Source organism: Carcharodon carcharias, chromosome 9, assembly GCF_017639515.1.
Source record: "Carcharodon carcharias isolate sCarCar2 chromosome 9, sCarCar2.pri, whole genome shotgun sequence".
Lineage (NCBI taxonomy): Eukaryota > Metazoa > Chordata > Chondrichthyes > Lamniformes > Lamnidae > Carcharodon > Carcharodon carcharias.
In genome coordinates, this window is record NC_054475.1 from 119,936,293 (window position 1) to 119,954,577 (window position 18,285).

At 38.8% G+C, this 18,285-nt stretch overlaps 1 protein-coding gene across 7 annotated transcripts in view; it reads left to right on the forward strand.

The window, feature by feature from the left end:
- The window catches only part of lrch2 (leucine-rich repeats and calponin homology (CH) domain containing 2), a 134,235-nt gene that overhangs the window by 105,477 nt on the left and 10,473 nt on the right, over positions 1 to 18,285 (forward strand). For 6 of the 7 annotated variants that reach the window (XM_041194720.1, XM_041194719.1, XM_041194721.1 and 3 more), the window contains 4 exons: positions 249 to 318; positions 2,175 to 2,287; positions 10,636 to 10,773; positions 14,002 to 14,079. In XM_041194720.1, the coding sequence (XP_041050654.1) occupies positions 249 to 318; positions 2,175 to 2,287; positions 10,636 to 10,773; positions 14,002 to 14,079 (399 nt within the window). The remainder of the gene's footprint in view (positions 1 to 248; positions 319 to 2,174; positions 2,288 to 10,635; positions 10,774 to 14,001; positions 14,080 to 18,285) is intronic. The other variant, XM_041194723.1, reaches the window with a different exon arrangement.

Here is an 18,285-nt window from a genome sequence, read left to right on the forward strand (position 1 = left end):
ATTTATAAGTCAATTTTTTTTTTGGCTTACTGAAAGAATCCTGGTTAGTCTTTTTATGCTGGGAATAACAGTATCAAAGGGAAACGGTTGGCCAGTTTTGTGGATAAGTTAAACATTTAAACGATTGTTACGACCTTTGGAGATGTGGGGTGAAAATTAACTGCGCAATCCTCACATCTCAGTCTGTAACATAGAGGAGTAAAGGTCTTGTCTCCTAGTTTAAAAAATAATATTGCATTCTATCACAGGAGGATGGTAGACCTGGTGGTTTCTCCACTCAACCCTCATCAGCTCCTTTTGGTCTCAAGCCTAGATCAGGTAATTAATGTGGTTATTTCCTTTGAATTTGTCTCCTTTCCACCATGCAATGAATCTTAACATCATGCACAAGTGTACATTGGAATTAGTTGGTAAAATCTTCACAGAATGTGAGTTTATAGGTAATGTTAATATATTAGTAAATGGGTTTATCACTATCATTTGATTCAAATGAAGATTCATTGTTCAAAGTTTCAATTTCACATAAGCTGTTATCTAATCTGATCCAGATCAGATTGCAAATCTGAAGACTGCTAGTTATCACTGATCAAATTCATTGCTGAGGCACAAAGATACGCCTTCAAAGAAATATCTCCAAATACAGAACAACTGAAAATCCCTTCAACAAGTAGAAGAATATTTGACTTGAAACTAGTGTACCTATGTTCCTTAAAGCAAGATGGTTTTCCTTTCAGATAACAGCCTACTCTCTACCATCCAGAAATCAACTTGTAACTTCTGGCTGGATTCAAATAGTGAAATATGTATCATTTCTTCTTGTATACAAATGGCTTTATTATCTTACATGGCAAGATACACAAGATCAAGAAATATACTTGTCTTCAGACTCTGAAATATACTTAGATTCTTTTACACAAGTGGTTGTAGATATTGATGTACATGTTTTAAAAATGAAGTTAGTGGAAAACATTCTGCAATTGTACATAACATTTCACAACATTAGGCGCGTCATTAAGCTCATTGGCTCTTTGTTTCAAGTACTCGATAGTTAATGGGCCATTATTTGTTGTGGGTAGGGCATGTAACAGTATCTTGTCATAAGGTAAACTTGCCCATGCATGTTTAAGTTTGTATGGCAAGATGTTTAATGTGTGAATTGAAAACGTGGCATCCAAGTAAACAGGGCAAGCAGCATTTGTATGTCCCCAAACCAAAATGAGCAATTGTGATATTAACAACATAAGGACAGAGAAAGAAATGTAAATTAGAGTGGGTGAATTCAATGTCATATCAGGTATAGAAAGAGAAGTAGGGATTGCATTGAGAGAGGAAAATTGAGAAAAAAAATTTACATTTTAAAAATCTCCAACTTTAAAACCTGAAGGAATGAGAATCCACACTTGTAATAATTCATTTTCAGTGCCAGATAGGTTGACTGGCAATAATTGACACATCACATCATTAAAAGGTACTTAGACCGAAATGGACAAGATATAACTGTGGCAGGCTTAGCTTTACCTACCAACAAGTACAGCAATTTCATGGGTTCGATGTATTTTTATGGTCGGAGAGTCAATATGATACCATCTTTGTAAAGCCAACGATAGAAAAGCACATGTCGGACAACTTTAGGATTTTTGCATTGAACCATACATCTGCCACTTATCTAATGGAGTTCCATTGGGTCTGTTGTTATTTTATCACCAAATTGAGCCATTGTCATCTTTAAGCAGTGAAAGCCTGGTGAAATTGGTACTTTTAAATCAAGCACTCAAACCAAAGAGAGAAACAAATTGGAAATAATCTGCAACACAAGATAGTTCTCCAACAACCTTCCACCAGCAGCACCTCCATTAAGGAGGGAGAGATCGCAACATTGAGAAGACTTGTTCTAATGTGCCATTCATCCATTCTCAATCTAAATGGCATTGAACGAGTGCTGTAAAATATCTTCGAACCAGAAAGCACTCTTCTTAGTCCTTTAAATGCATTCAGTGCAGTTGGGCAACTTTGCTCCCAAAACATGCTGGCGGCTTACTTTAAATGTTTGAGATCTGGCTCATCGGGGCTCAAGCATGCGTGACACAACTCCACAGAACAATGTTCTTTTTGTCTGCATCTCACCTCCCATGATTTCAGGTGATATTTACCTTTTTTGTTTGTACTGCAAACAGCTTTTACATGCTCATCTCGTCAGGAATTTGGAGCGGTGGACCCAGGTTTTACTATTAGAAGAAAGATGGAACACCTACGAGAAGAATTGGAACAAATTAGGCAGCTTAAGCAGGTGAACAATTTGGAGCTATCCTTCTTTATGCAATGCTGTTAACAAAACGTAAATAAAGTGCAGTGGTGGGCTTGTGATGTTTTTACTGAAATGCAGAAAAACATTAGCCATGCAATTGCATTTTTTTCCCTTGGATTTTGTCTGGAAAAGGAATTTTGTGCTGCATGAGATGCGTGTGAAATACTTGCAATTGCAGGTTTGGAATTTAACAAGTACAGAAGTAGCGACACATTTAAAGGTATTTGTTTAAGTGACATTTCCCCCTTGCAGACTGAAACAAATATACTTAAATGTTGACACTAGGATTTTTTGATAGTTATATTATTAATGCTTTCCTTAACTTTCCTGGGAACCTGTTACCCTAACTTGTATAGAAATGGGGATAGGTCATTCAGCACTTCAAACCAATACCACCATTCAGTAAGATTATTGCTGATCAATACCTGAGACCCCATTTACCCACTTTTACTCCATATCCCTTGAATACCCTTTCACTAGTAGGGATGAATAATGAAATTATAAAAAAGCACGAAGAGCATATATTGGTTGAAGCAAACATGGATTTTCCTGAAGGAAAACATTTGAGGATGTAGTTGGTGGATGAGGGAAAGGGTCAAGGGTCCAACTTGATTCTTGGAAGGCATTTGTCCATCTCCCTAATCATCTTGCACTTTTGCCTCCTTTGGGCATTTCACCTTGCTCCACCCCTCTCTCCTCATTGTATATTCTTGTTTTCTACCACTCATTCAAGTTCCAGACAAACATGAGTTTTTTTTTTTTACTGCTTTGCACCCATCAGCTGTGCACTAAGTGACTTCTCTTCCTCAGTGACTCAACCTCCATCTCAATTCATCATGCACTCCTCTGAGCTCCCTGCCATCTCTCTTTTCTCCCCCCATCTCAACCCCTCACCTCTTTTATCCCCCCCCCCTTTACCTCCTCCCAACTCCTCCACTCCTCAGCTCGCCCCCCCTTTGGCCCAACCTGGCCCCCCTTCCTTGACCCTGCCATCTCACATGGCCTCAATACTCCCATCACAGCTAATCAATGATAAGGTCATATGTGATTACTTCCTGTTCACTCTTCACCAACCCAACTTTTTTCTGTATCCACCTCTGGAGGAAACAAATCTCTCCCGATTCACTTACAGTTACACTTTCAAATCCCAACTGTTTAGCTTTTCACCCACAACTACTAATGTAATCTACTCACTCACACCCTCACTTGCACCTCTGACACCTTAATATAACCATTACTTTCTCTCACTTTGGCCATTCTCCAGCACCCAAAGTGCTGGTGAAATTTCTAGGCCTTTCAACCAAAAGGACAAGTGTAGAAAGGGGAAACCTTATTCTGGGCATTTCTAACATAAAGCAACCAATTTTATGACTAATTTTTTTTATAATTGTATTTGGCTCAATGTAAGAATATTCAAGGAATATAGTTGAAATTGCCAACATAAGATAGAGCAGTAGTGACAAAATAACTTTTTTTTTCATTCAATTATATGTGGCAATTTATGAGACAGCCTTTTGGTAAAGCTGAGTTATTTAAAAATTCCAGAGAGAAACTTTAAACAACTGTCATAATCTATCTTTTAAGTGGTATGTTTGAGATGCAGCTCTAAATTCAGGAATCAGACCATCAGTTCTCAACAGGTTTTTATATTAAACTAAATGAAACATTTTAAGTTACAACACATTAAACACATACATATAGTTGCAAATTACTACTATCATAACTTTTAACAAATTCCCAAACTAATCTCCATTAAGGCAACAGCAACCCATAGACTTAACCAGATGCCAGGCAAAGCATTTTCACCTCACAAATTTAAAATAAGGTTCCTTTCACTTCAGTTCCTTTGGAGACAGTTGTAGGCTTACAGCTACTATGATCTTACATTGCCTCTGCCTGGCGCACACAAACCTACTGAAGTTATACCTAGCACAGCTCATTGAATGTAAATTCTCCATTGCATCACCAGCCTCTTTGAACCTCTCTTCTAACAATAAAACCCCATTCATAGTACCAATTTTATTAGCAATATAAACATATTGCTTGGTCTGTACTTGCTAGGTGTCAGATTTCACCCCACTTCTTGAATGTTCTATTCATAAAATACAAATACACTCTACCTCTCTTACACCTCAAAACTAGTACAATCAAAGCACCCAGATTAGCTGGTTTTAATCTAATTAAGACACACCCACAGACTAAATCTCTATTTTGAAAGAAAAATATTTTCCAATAATATTATATACATTAATAGCTTCATGACCATCCCCCTCCCTATTGAATAATGAGCCGCCATAATTCTAAAAGACGGCTTCATCTTAATGACCCATCTTACACTATCTCCTAAACTTATTACAATATTACATTACCAGGTGCATGCATTAATATAATACAAATATACACACACAAGTCCTTGTTATCAACAGAAATCACTCCAGTTCAGTGTCTAGGTACAGCCCCCATGCCTATATCGTGTGCATCAAAGGCCATCTTGAATTGCTTGGCATAATTGGGTACTGCCAAAACTGGTGTAGTTAATACAGTTTTCAACCTATCGAATGATTTCTGACACTCCAGTGTCCATTGAAACTTGTTCTTTTTTAATAGTTCAGTCAGTGGAACAACCACTTTGCTAAAATTTGGTACAAATTTCTGGTAAAACCCACTCAGAAATCTCAAAGCTTCTCGTTTTGTTGTAGGCACAGGGAAACCCACAATAGCCTTGACTTTCGCGTCTCTGAGCCACCTTACCATGTCCAAAGGTGCGGCCTAGATACGTAACTTGCACTCTTGCAAATTCACTTTTAGCCAACTCATCACCAAATTAGCTGCTTGTAGCCAAATAAATAATTCTTCCAGATGCTGGAACTCTTTCGAGTACAAACATTTTTCCGTCTGTTCCTATTCAGATGAAGTTACATTGTTTCATAGTTTGCCATTGTGAGATTTGAACTCTTGATCAGATGCTGTAACTCTTTCGAGTACAAACATGTTTCCATCTGTTCCTATTCAGATGAAGTTACATTGTTTCATAGTTTGCCATTGTGAGATTTGAACTCTTGATCAGATGCTGTAAATGGTCCTTCCACGTCTGACTGAAAATGATTAGATTATCAATTTAAATCGCACAATTGGTTACACCTGCAATTAATTGTCTATCAGTCTTTAAAATGTCGCAGGTGCATTCTTCATACCAAATGGCATGACTTTAAACTGATATAGTCCACTTGGCATTACAAAAGCTGATATCTCCTTTGCTCTCTCTGACAGCGGTACCTGCCAATATCCTTTCAGCAAGTCAATCTTTGTGATAAATTTCAATTGTCCCACTTCCTCAATGCAATCATCCAACAGTGGTATGGAATATGAATCCACTTTTGCCACTGCATTCACCTTTTGATCGTCCACACATAGTCTTTATGTTCCATCTGCTTTCGGTACCAGTATAGTAGGCAAATTCTAGTTACTGCAGCTAGACTCAATGATATCATTTTGAAGTATGAAATCACTTGCCATTTCAACACTCCACCCTGCTCTCATGCCCACATGTCCGTCCTTGGCCTGCTGCATTGTTCCAGTGAAGCTCAATGCAGGCTGGAGGAACAGCACCCCCTCTTCCGACTTGGCACTTTACAGCCTTCCGGACTGAAGATTAAGTTCAACAATTTTAGATCATGAACTCTCTCCTCCCTCCCCACACCCTTTCCAATCCCCCTTTTTTCCAATAATTTATATAGATTTTTCTTTTCCCACCTATTTCCATTATTTTTAAATGTATTTCCATCCATTGTTTCATCTCTACCTTTTAGCCTATTTGATCCCTTTCCCCCCACCCCACCCCCGCTAGGGCTATCTGTCCCTTGCTCGTCCTGCTTTCTACCCTTAATGTCACCTATTAACACATTCCTTAGATAATATCACCATCTTCAACACCTCTTTGTCTTTTTGTCTTTGACATCTTTTGGTTATCTCCACCTATCACTGGCCCTCTATCCAGCTCTACCTGTTTCCCCCCCCCCCCCCCCCCCCCCCCCCCAAACCAGCTTATATTTCACCTCTTTTCAATTTTTCCTTAGTTCTGTTGAAGAGTCATACGGACTCAAAACATTAACTGTCTTCCTCTCCGCAGATGCTGTCAGACCTGCTGAGTTTTTCCAGGTATTTTTGATTTTGTTTGCAAATGCTGATATTGGAATTAAAGGCTTAATCACTGCTTTTGGTTTTCCTGTTATTTGATATGTATAATAGGTTCTACAGAACTTGACTACACCCCTATGTAATCCTGGCCAAAATAAATACCTCTGTGTTTCCCTAATTCCTAAATGTGCCCCCATTGGAATTTCATGAGCAACCCTCAGAATCCCATTTCTATACCCTAATGGGATAACAATCTGATGCACCTCCCTCCAGCTTTCATTTGCTGAGACATGTCCTGACTGCCACTTTCGCATTAAAATACCTTCCCGAAGATAATAACATACTGGAATACATTTTGCTTCTGTTTCTGAATAAACTTTCTGATATTGTTTTAATTGCAGATCATTTTTCTGTAACTCCACACAGCTGAATTGCCCTGTATTCCTTCCTCTTCAACAATGTTATCAAATACAGTGCCAGCTAATTGGATTTCGACACCCTCTTCTTGCCTTTGAACTGCCTGCTTATCATCTTCGTCCCGTATGAGCCTTTGATCTGGTTACAGCACAAATCAGGGGAACAATCCAGGATGTTCCTTCTGTAACACCTCTGTTGAAAACACTTCCACAGGCTGCTCAACTACCATAGGCATCACCCACATTTACAATCCAGCTATATCATTACCCAGAATAAATTGAACTCCTGCAATGGGCAATTTTTCCACCACTGCAACTATAACTTCACCAGTCTTCCATTTGCTCTTTAAATTTACCTTCCAGAATGGAATAGATTTGCATCTCCATGAACCCCACTTATTACCTGCTCCTTCAATACTCCCTTTGAACAACAAATATCACTATCCCACAACATTAAGGATTGCCTAGCCCCTGAATCTCTTAAAATTTTAATATCTTTACCTACTCCACCCTGTACACATAGAAAGACTTTCCCTTCACATGCAAAATCTTTTAACATTCCTGTAACTTGCTCCTCGGAATTCTCTTGAGTAAACTGTGAACACATTCCCAATTCTTTACCTCTCACTGATTCTCCCTGTTCCACCTGTACACAAACCCCACTGGTTTCTCCTGTGCCTGAACCTCAGAACCCACAGTACTTTTACTTCCAGAGCTTTTCTGTACTCCAACAATTCCTACAGATTTTCCTGCAATTTCCAGCACACTGACTTAGTGTGCTCCACTTTATTACAATGAAAACACTTCAATTTTCGAATGTCACTTCTACCTTCAGCACCTTCCTTTTTATTCCGAGAAAAAATTTCCTGGGAACTTCCAGCTACCCCTTCTCTTCCCCTGATTACCTGCCTTCCTTTCACCTTCCCACTTTTTATCCTTTACCAATTTGAAAGGGTGACGAAAGAAAGGTTGAGCTCTATGAACTACCTCATAATCATCAGCTATCTCTGCTGCTTGTCTTACAGAATCAACCCTCTGTTCCTCCACATGAGCTCTCATTACTGAAAGGATTGAATCTTTAAATTCTTCCAAAAGAATTACTTCCCTAAGAGCTGCATGCATTGTTTCTATTTTTAATGCCTGTATCCACCTTGTTTTACTCGTTCAAACTCAATATTAGTTTACCCAGGCTGTTTTCTCATATTTCTAAATTTCTGCCTGTATGCTTCAGGAATCAACCCATATGTACTCAAATTAGCCTTTTTCACCACATCATAATTCATCAGCATTTCTTCTGATAACTAAGCATAAACCATATGTGTCCTCCCCGACAACTTAGACTAATAATAATGTGATAAAAACAAAAAAAACTACGGATGCTGGAAATCCAAAACAAAAACAGAATTACCTGGAAAAACTCAGCAGGTCTGGCAGCATCGGCGGAGAAGAAAAGAGTTGACGTTTCGAGTCCTCATGACCCTTCGACAGAACTTGGAAGTTCTGTCGAAGGGTCATGAGGACTCGAAACGTCAACTCTTTTCTTCTCCACCGATGCTGCCAGACCTGCTGAGTTTTTCCGGGTAATTCTGTTTTTGTTTTTGTTAATAATAATGTGGCCGTTTTCATCTGTTTAGCTAGCTTCACAAATGAAATAAAGAACGCTTCAATATCTTTTTCCTCAAGCTTGGAAGAGCTTGTACAAATGTAAACATATCCCCACTGGGTTCTACTCCGGAGATAAATCCTTCCTCACCTACTGACGTCTCTTATTTCTAATTGCCAACGTTTTCCGTTGGAATTCCCTCTCTCTCTGTCTTTCTCTCTCTCTTTCCTCCTCCTCCATCTTTGCAATTTCTAATTCCCCTTTAAAAGCCATTTCTCTGTCCTTTGCTTCAAATTCAAGCTATTTCAGTTTCTTTGCTTGTTCAAATTCAAGCGTCTTCATTTGTAACTGAAGTCTCACTACCTCCAGCAGTGACTCACTAGTGTCAGGTTTCACTTCCAACTGTAAATGCTGTGCTACACTTTTAATTATATCTAGGCCAGAATTTTTCAGCGGGCAGGCTCAATGGGAGCGGGCGGGGACAGTCCTATCACCGCCCGCAATTGGCTCTGCACTTCCATTTTACGTAGGCGAGACAGTTACCCAGCATAAGACGCGAGCGGCAGCACAGTGCTACCTGTGCAGGCGGTGGGAGGAGAGAGATAGTCGGAGCCAGCGGTCTTTCACACATGCGCACAAAAGAGCACTTCAATCTCCTTGAGGCATGGAGCTGCCTTGGAGATTGAATCGCTATTGAAATCATTAAATACATGGATTAAAAATTTATTTAAACATGTCCCCTCATGTGATTGTATCACATGAGATGGGACATGTTTTTATAGGTTAGGAAAAAATTTTCATTTTTTTTAATAAAAGCTTTAGGAAACCTCATCCCGCTCCTAAAAATACGTGAAGGCCACTTGGCTTTTTCGCCTGCCCACCAACCTTAAGGTTGGACGGGCAGCATTAACAATTACATTAATCACTTCCTTAATGGCCGTTTAAATATAGGCAGGCGTACAGCTGACTTTGGCGCGTGCCAGCCGAACGAAACATCACGAGACAGCGGGACGCACGCCTGACGTCATCGCATGCCATTTTACGCATCGGCATGTCAGGCCCGCCCCTGCACGCCGACTGAAAAATCCTGCCCCTGATTTCCTTGCCCCATCAGGTAACCCCAATTTTAACTTATCTGCCAACTCTGTTAACTTACTTTTGGTTATTTTTTTTCCAACCCAATCAGAGTTCTCTCTTTTACTCCCAGCCAAGTCTTAGTAATTGCCATTCTCAATTAAATTTTCATTGTGTCACCAGCCTCTTTGAAACCACCTCTTCTAAAAATAAAACCCCTTTCATGGTACCAATTTTATTAGCAATATAAACATATTACTTGGTCTCTGCTCACTCGGTGCCAGATTTCACCCCACTTTTTGAATGCTGTATTCAAAAAATGCAAATGCACCCTACCCTCTCTCTCATCTCAAAACTAGTACACATCAAAGCACCTAGACTAGCTGGTTTTAATCCAGTTAAGACACACCCACAGACTAAACCTCAATTTTAGAAGAAAAATATTTTCAATAAAATATATATTGATAGCTTCATGACAGACAGATGAAAACATTTGCCACCCATCATTTGTGGGGTATCTATTCATTGACTATGTTTCGCTTTTGTTTTCCATGAACATAATTCTCACTTTCCTCTTCATTCTCATTGCATTGTAAGTGTTTTAGCTGTAAGAAGGTTGGTTTGCCCTGCACACTACGTCTATCAGAAATGATTTGAAGACTGCACTGAGGCTGTGACTTTTGTTGAACATGGGACCAAGCAAAGGAAGATCAGATGGTTTCTGGGGTAGCACAATTGAAAGATATTGAGGACTGTACTCTGTTTTCCCAGTCAGTGCTCCAGATATGATCGTGACAATTCCGAAGAAGAGTCATATTGGACTTGAAACATTAACATTGTTTCTCTTTCCACAGATACTGCCAGATTTGAGTTTTTCCAGCACTTTGTTTTTATTTTGGATCTCCAGCAACCACATAATTTTTGATTTTACTCCAAATAGGATAATTGTGTACAATATTGTATGTTGAAAAAACGAGCAATAACTACTAAAAATTGGTAACCTGTCATGTTCCTCTTGTTTGTGACCTTTTTCTTTCATTTTTATTTTATATCATTGCTTTTTGGAAAAATGAAATAAACCCTTTTCTCTCCTTAAACAGAACCTTGAATTAAGGCTAAAAGTCGTTTTGCCAGAAGATGTCGGTGCAGCATTAATGGATGGGGTGGTACTTTGCCATCTTGCCAATCATATTAGGCCACGGTCGGTTGCCAGCATCCATGTCCCATCACCAGCAGTGGTAAGTTTGCCTACTGTGAAATATATGCTGTTTTTAACAAACATTTCTCCCAATTCGAATCAAATTTGTCTTAACTGTGGTATTTTTCAGAATCCTTTAGAAACTCTGTGATTGTGATCAAATTATCTATGGGGACAGCAGAATTAATAGAAAACCCTAATGAAGTTAAAATAATCAACAAAATTTTGATTAAGATATCATGAACATAATTGTCATAATTTAGTTTTCATGATTTTAACTTCTTGCGTGACAGCATTTGTTGTACTTGATTTTGTAATTGGAACTGTATGGCTCTACCCTCCCCATTCATAGCTTGGACATGTGCAAACACTACTTGTAGTTGTACTCAAAGTGTATTGTATTTAGAAGCACATTCATACCTAATGAAGGGTTTCTCAAAACCTTGTTCAAAATCTGATTCCTGAATGATTGCTCCATTAAAATTGATCACATTGATCATGGCAAAGCCTCTGGCATTAATTCTCCTTTCTGCCACTCCCTACTCCTGTTCCTGGTCTAGAGTACCTCAAGTCTTGACTTTTTTTGGTAATTCTGGGTTCAAAATACTGTGCATAACCACAAATGGAGAAGAATAATGGTTGTGATGTCTCAAAAGACATGGAGCTGATTTGCTGCTTGCAAGTTTTGCATGACAGAAGTTGCCTGTGTTTGTAAACTTACTGAGGCATTTTAGGTCTTGAGCTGCATTGGATTACAAATCATCTTGTCTCAAAAGGGAGGTTTGGAAAAAAGAAATGTAATATCATAACTAAACTATCAGAACAAAAGCAAAATATAGCAAATGCTGGAAACCTGAACTAAAATCAGAAAGTGCCAGAAATACTCCGGTCTGGCAGCGTCTGTGGCAAAAGAGATGGTTAACATTTTGGGTTTTGTTGGACTACTTGATATACAGCTGGTGTTTTGTCCAAACTCTCAAGTCAATCAGACTGTACAAAGTTACACTTCAAAAATTTTGAGATGTATGGTATGAGGTGGGCAGGAGAGAGAGAAAAATGGGCACAGGCAGACCCTTTCTTCCTGCAGTGGTTGTGATGACCTTTGCTGTCACAACCAGAACTAACACCTCTCTCCCATTCTTGCTTTGAGCCAACTGTACTGTGTTGGGAAGAAAAAAAAATGCACCAGTTTACATAGCCCAAGCCCCTAAGATTATTTAGATATGAAGAACCAGCCAAGGGAGGATTATAACATTGGTTCCTATTTTGTGAGGGGCAGGATCAAGGAAACAACCCACTGACATATTTAGGAGTGACGAATCCAGTTGTTGACCTCTTGATGCATTTTCCCTGCTCCAGCACTGCTATACTGGCATGATTTTAGAAAAATCTCAGCCTGCACTAATGTCCTGATGGAAGCTCATCTACCTAAAATGTTAACTGTTCCTTTTTCCACATGTACTAAATGATCGGATTTAATTTTAAAAAGGCTAAACTCATTTGTTCCATAATATAAAAACAAAAAAACTGCGGATGCTGGAAATCCAAAACAAAAACAGAATTACCTGGAAAAACTCAGCAGGTTTGGCAGCATCGGCGGAAGGGTCATGAGGACTCGAAACGTCAACTCTTTTCTTCTCCGCCGATGCTGCCAGACCTGCTGAGTTTTTCCAGGTAATTCTGTTTTTGTTTTTTCATTTGTTCCATACTTTGTCAAAAGGCATGTTTTGCCAGGCTGGGAAGGCAATACAAAAATAATATTGCAAAAGACCTTTTTTTCTTGATTTTTGTAAAAGTGGTTCTAAGACCAGCTGTTAACTTTGATCAGTAAGCAGAAGTTGATTTTCTTGGACAAGATGTGAGATATGTAGTTATCACATGTTATTTTTAAAGGCTAGAGAACTCATTAAAGTAAGCAATTTTCTGTGAAACACACTTGGAATTTATTGCTCTGCCATCATGATTTATAAAGTAATGCCAAGTTGTTAACTAATCATTCAATTCCCAGTAATTATAGCATCTTGATCAGCGTATGATTAATGTGTTGCAAGTATGTCAGAAAGACACTAAATTTAACATTATGTAACATCTACCATTCTCAGAATAATGCCATGAGAATGTGACTTGGGTTACTGTGATTATGGAATTGTTTTTAGTGTTATGTGATATTCTTCGAAAAGAAAATGCAGATTTAAAAAATGATTATTGTCAAGGTGATGAAAGCTGTGATGCAAATCTTGATGATTGCACTCGTTTTCTGTTAATCTAACAAATAATCTGAAACTTCCCTTCAAAAATAAGACACAACAACCCAATTGTCTGCAAATTAGTGGAACGCTACTTTTACAAGTGCTATATTTCTTAATCTTGATAACCCATTCGTGTTTGGGTTAAATTGCAACTAATACACCTTAATTATATTTTCAGATCAAACTGAAATTATACTGAGAAAATTACTTTGGATAACTGATGAAATCATTCACTACTAATGAACTGGTGCATAGAAAATATATAACTGGAAAAGCTGTAGAGTTTTGCTCAGGCACTTAGCCTATTTGAAGTGAAAATTAGCAGGATTCTACAGTAGTGTGGCATAGATAATAGGGATCAGTGCACGTACTTTGCAGAAATCCAGATTTTTTTTTTCAGTGATTCACTTTAATGACTAAAAAGTGGAGTGATGCAAGTTCTTCAACATCTTTGTTGAAAGGAAAAGGAGGGACTTACACATAGATCTTCATTCATGATCTCCAAATGTCCCAAAGCACTTTGCAGCCAATGATGTACTTTTTCCAATTGAGTCCTTGATGTAGGGAAACATTCTGCAAGTTTCCACACAGCAAGGTCCTACAAACAGCAATGACCAAACATTATGTCTTGGTGATGTTGATTGAAGGATAAATGCTAGCAAGGACACTGGAAAAGCTCCCCAGTTCTTCACATTGTTCAGTAGGACCTTTTACATTCACCTGAAGGGGCAGACCAGGCCTTGGTTCAGTGTCTCACTTGCATCAAATACAGCACCCCTTGCACTGAAGCTTTGGTCTAAATTGTATGCTAAGCTTCTGAAGTGGAGCATAAACTCCTGACCTGACTCACATGAGGGTGTGGGCTTCTCAACTTTCTTATTGGTGAAGTGTAAGTTTTTTTATGCTTCATGTTGATTAGTAATATGTACCAAATTTTAATGGGTATGTTTATGCAGCCTTGTAAATTTTTTGTAGAAAAAAGCATGTATTGTAATAGCTTAATTTTCTTTACTCTCCAGCCTAAACTGAGTATGGCAAAGTGCAGAAGGAATGTCGAAAATTTTCTTGAGGCTTGCAGAAAATTGGGAGTTCCAGAGGTAATATTTGTGGTGCAAGTTAAATGCAGTGAAGTCCTGGAATTTAACTCTCAGTGCTTTAATTTGAATTTGAAATGCTTTAATAGAGCATTAAATTGTTTTTGGACTTTTATAAGTTATGTAGAGACAAAGTGCCATGGAGGGAAATCACTGAAATGGGGTCGATTGGTGTTTTTAAACTCTTGCAAATTACTGCATTGATTTCCCACTTGCATGCTGTACACGAGGTAAGCCTCCAACTTTTGGTCAAACATGCTAAACACCCAATTTTGCTTTCTCTGCTTTGAGTTGTGGGGCTTTCCATGATTGTCAGAGTTTTCACCATTGCCTTATTTAAGGTGTGACATCTGATACTAAAGAGAGTCTTCATTTCCTGAATTGCATATCATGAAATCATTAGAAACTGATCCACAGATTGAATGAATTTGCTTCAAAGGGGGCACTGTAAGTTGATACAGTTCTTGTAACACAAGTAATCTGGGTCAGAGAGGAATTCCTCTGAAATGGGAAGATGTTCTAGTCAGCCACAGATTGATGTTTGAGACAGATTCAATTCCACCTCCTCCAACAAGGAAGAAAGCATCAGTCTTCCTGGGAACTGGCAGTCTTCTGAGGAAATTGTTGGCCATGGGTGATAAGTTATTTCCAGTATTGCAAAATCAACCTTGAAGCATCTTGGCTTCCCTTCAAAATTGCTGATACTAACATTTTGGCTTACAGTTTTGGCAATTTTACAGGGGAAAGGCGTATGAAAGCAGGGAAGTCTTGATACAACTGTACTGGGCTTTGGAGAGACCACTCTTAAGAGTAATGTGTATACCTTTGGCCTCCTTAAGGTTGATTCCTGGGATGAAACAGTTGTCTGTCTTATGAAGAAAGTTTGAGCCTATAATCATTAGCATTTAGAATGAGAGATGATCTTAAAGGAGCTTAATAGGTTAGATGCTGAGAGGACGTTTTCACTTGAGGGAATCTAGAACTAGGGGCCATAGTTTAAAAATAACAGGTCTCCCATTTAAGACCGAGATGAGGAAGGTCATCAGTCTTTGGGATTCTCTTCCACAAGGAGGCGGGGTCATCGAGTATAATCGAGACTAAATTAGACAGACTTTTGATCTACAAGAGAGTCGAGTGTTATGGGGGACATACAGGACAAATAGTTAAAGCCACAAATCAGTGTGATGAATTATATATTTTTTGGATGTGTGTAGGGTGTGTGTGTGTGGATCCAGAATAATTTTGCACCTATGGGAGTGACCTCTGGTTGATTTCAAGGAGCAGAGAGTACAGTAACCTCTGGAGAGGAAGGTTGGCTCCATGCAGCGAAAGGGCTGCCGTTGGCTATGCTATTGAGTGGGGCTGGGGTTCAGAGAAGCCCTGGGAGACGTTGGTATCCATGCTGCTGAGGTTGGGACTCAGAGGCCCAAGGGCAGGGTCAGCTCAGTTAAGGTGGCAGCTGGGGGCAAAGGAAAGACTGTGAGCAGCAGGTTCTGCTCAGGGAGCTAAAGACCTGAAATCATGCCAATAACTAGATGCTGGGGTGCAGCCTTATGAATCCAGCAGCTCGCAGTCTCTGGAGAAGAGATTGAGCAACTGGGAGGCCAGCAGTTGGCGGGGTAGTTTGAGTTGGAGTAGTCTTTGAGGGGAAATTGGACGCTACATATTCTAAAGAGAGGAGTTGAATTCCTCAGGAGGAAGACTGATTTTTAAGAAATTTTTGTAATCCACTGACATCTGGGTGGGTTGATGAGAAATTTGGGGGACTTGTCTTGATTATGTCTGCCATTTAATGCACAGCTTATGGTGTGTTCTTAGGAAGTAGGATTTCAAAGTTCATCTACTTTAACAGCAAAAAAGGTTCCTGATCCTTAACTGGATCGTAACCAAATTTGAGGTCTTGTCTAAGATTGTAACATCAGCCTCGATTGTATTGAATTGCAGAGAAGGATCAATGGGCCTATTTCTGTTCCCATTTCTTATCATCTTATGATTTTGAGTTGCAGTGGTGTTATGCTCCAAGGGCACAATGTCTCCATCAGTTTTTGGAAGTGCTAGAATAAGCACAATCTGCCAATCGTTTTTTTTGTCATGGGTGGATAACAGTTATCACAGCTGCATCAGGCCAACCAGTCTTTCCTCTGATTCCCTCCACAAACACCAGTGATTTTGACCATGCCCTGTGAAGCTTTTTTGATATTGGGTAACCCTGATAAGGCCCTTAGTTTGTTTGATATATTTGAGATGAGCTATCATTTGTATAATCTCCTGACTCTTCCCAATCCAAATGTGAACAAAGAGAAAACTACTCCCTGGAAGTGGATGTTTGAATTTTTTTTAATTACAAAAGCAGCATCTATTCTCAAGTAGGATTTTGTTTATCTTTTTCTGATTTATCATATTGGAAATTAGAATAACTAGAATTTACTATATTCAGAATTCTCCATTCCACTTTGTGATCTGCTATAGATTTGGTTGGGAGGATCTAAATTAATGTTGCTGAATCCAATCAAGATAATCAAATTTAGTGATAATTGGCATCTACTTGTCCTCTGCAATACTCATCTAAGACCTGATTTATAAAATGTACTGGCAACAGGTGAAGAACACAAGCTACTTGAGTTGCATGAGGCTATGTGGCATGTTTCAGAGAATGATATGAAAATTCTCATAACAGATGCACTTGTTTGCCAGAAAGGTTCATCCTACTTCAAAGTCATCATACTCCCCAATTGAATAGTGATATCAAAGAATGACTAAAGTGCTAAGTGTGACATTTTTGAAGTGAGAATATGGTTTTATCCAATCACCTTGGATTAACATGCCAGGCTGTGTTCCAAGCTTACACATAAAGCTATTAGATTATACTTATGGGGGGAAATTATTTTGAGGAATATATTAATGAGATGTGCTAGAAGGGCCAGCAAACCCCCAGTGTGCTTTGCTGCAAAAATAATTTGTCACTTAATCCTGAAGAAATTCCTACAAATGTCCAGTGGCAAATAGTGGTAGAAAAGAAGCCTACCTCTGCCAATCTTCCCAACAAAGCACTCCAGTAATAACAAGGAGATGCTTCAGAAGAGCTAGTCACAGGAAGCTATTAATCAAGAAATCAGTAGAAAATGTCAGATGACTCCTTAACTGTTGCTGCAATCCCACAGAAAGGAACTAGGTTTTACTTCCCACTCTATGCCTACAAAAACATGGTGCCTGAATTTGGCTCGCCAAGCTGTTACATTAACCAGTTCAAATGGTGTTAGCATTCATAGTACCAATCTCTTATTAAAAATATGCACAGCCTGCTGAGGGAATCAACTGACCCCTTCTTGACAAATCGCAAAAGAAGACAAGAAACTGTGAGGTCATGAACTAATAATTCTCGATTGATCTCTTCATAATTAATAACATTTAAGATGAGACATTGAGTATGCAAGTTGTTTAGCAAATAGACTTAACTGACGATGAATTATGGAGGCTACAGAGGCAGTTCAGTTATTTCACAATTCAGCATTAACTGGCCTGCTAACTATTATTTGACAGGATCCATGATCAAGATGGATATAGATTACTGAGGTTAATTTGACTAGAATCCTCTGAGAGCTGGCAATTTGACAGCATCAGTCAAGTCAGTTTATCGAATAGGTCAAAGTCTTTGTGCACATAGTTAGCAGTGTATCTAGAACATAGGTGACCTTGTGCTTATGAGTTGGCATAGTTGAGCTGGTTGCTTTGTCTTGCTCTGGAATAATGGTAATTATCTCTTGAGGCAGTAATGAATCTCTGTCTGTAGAGGTGATATTGGAACCTCTTTGAGCTTATGCTTCTGGGTAAATTCACCTGCATTAACAGGTCTGTTTGGAATAAGTGGCTTTAATCTGTCTTGATTGATGACACATTTGTATCTGACTGGTAATCATTCTTGCTGTCTCACAATCATCTTGCATTTGGAGGATGAGGGATGATCTGCGTTTTTTTTACGGAACTTCCTTTAATTTATATTAAATAAAGTTTCAAATTTTACATGGTAATGCTAACTCCAAACTTCTCCCACTGCTTTTAGAACCAACTTCTCTTCCTTCGTGTCAAAACACCATCTGATATACACTTGATTCCTAAAGGAACTTCTTTGATTTTGGCATATTTAGTTCTAAAACAATTCTATGATGTCTATTTTGTATGAAAATTAGATTGGCTAAGGTTTCTGCTCTG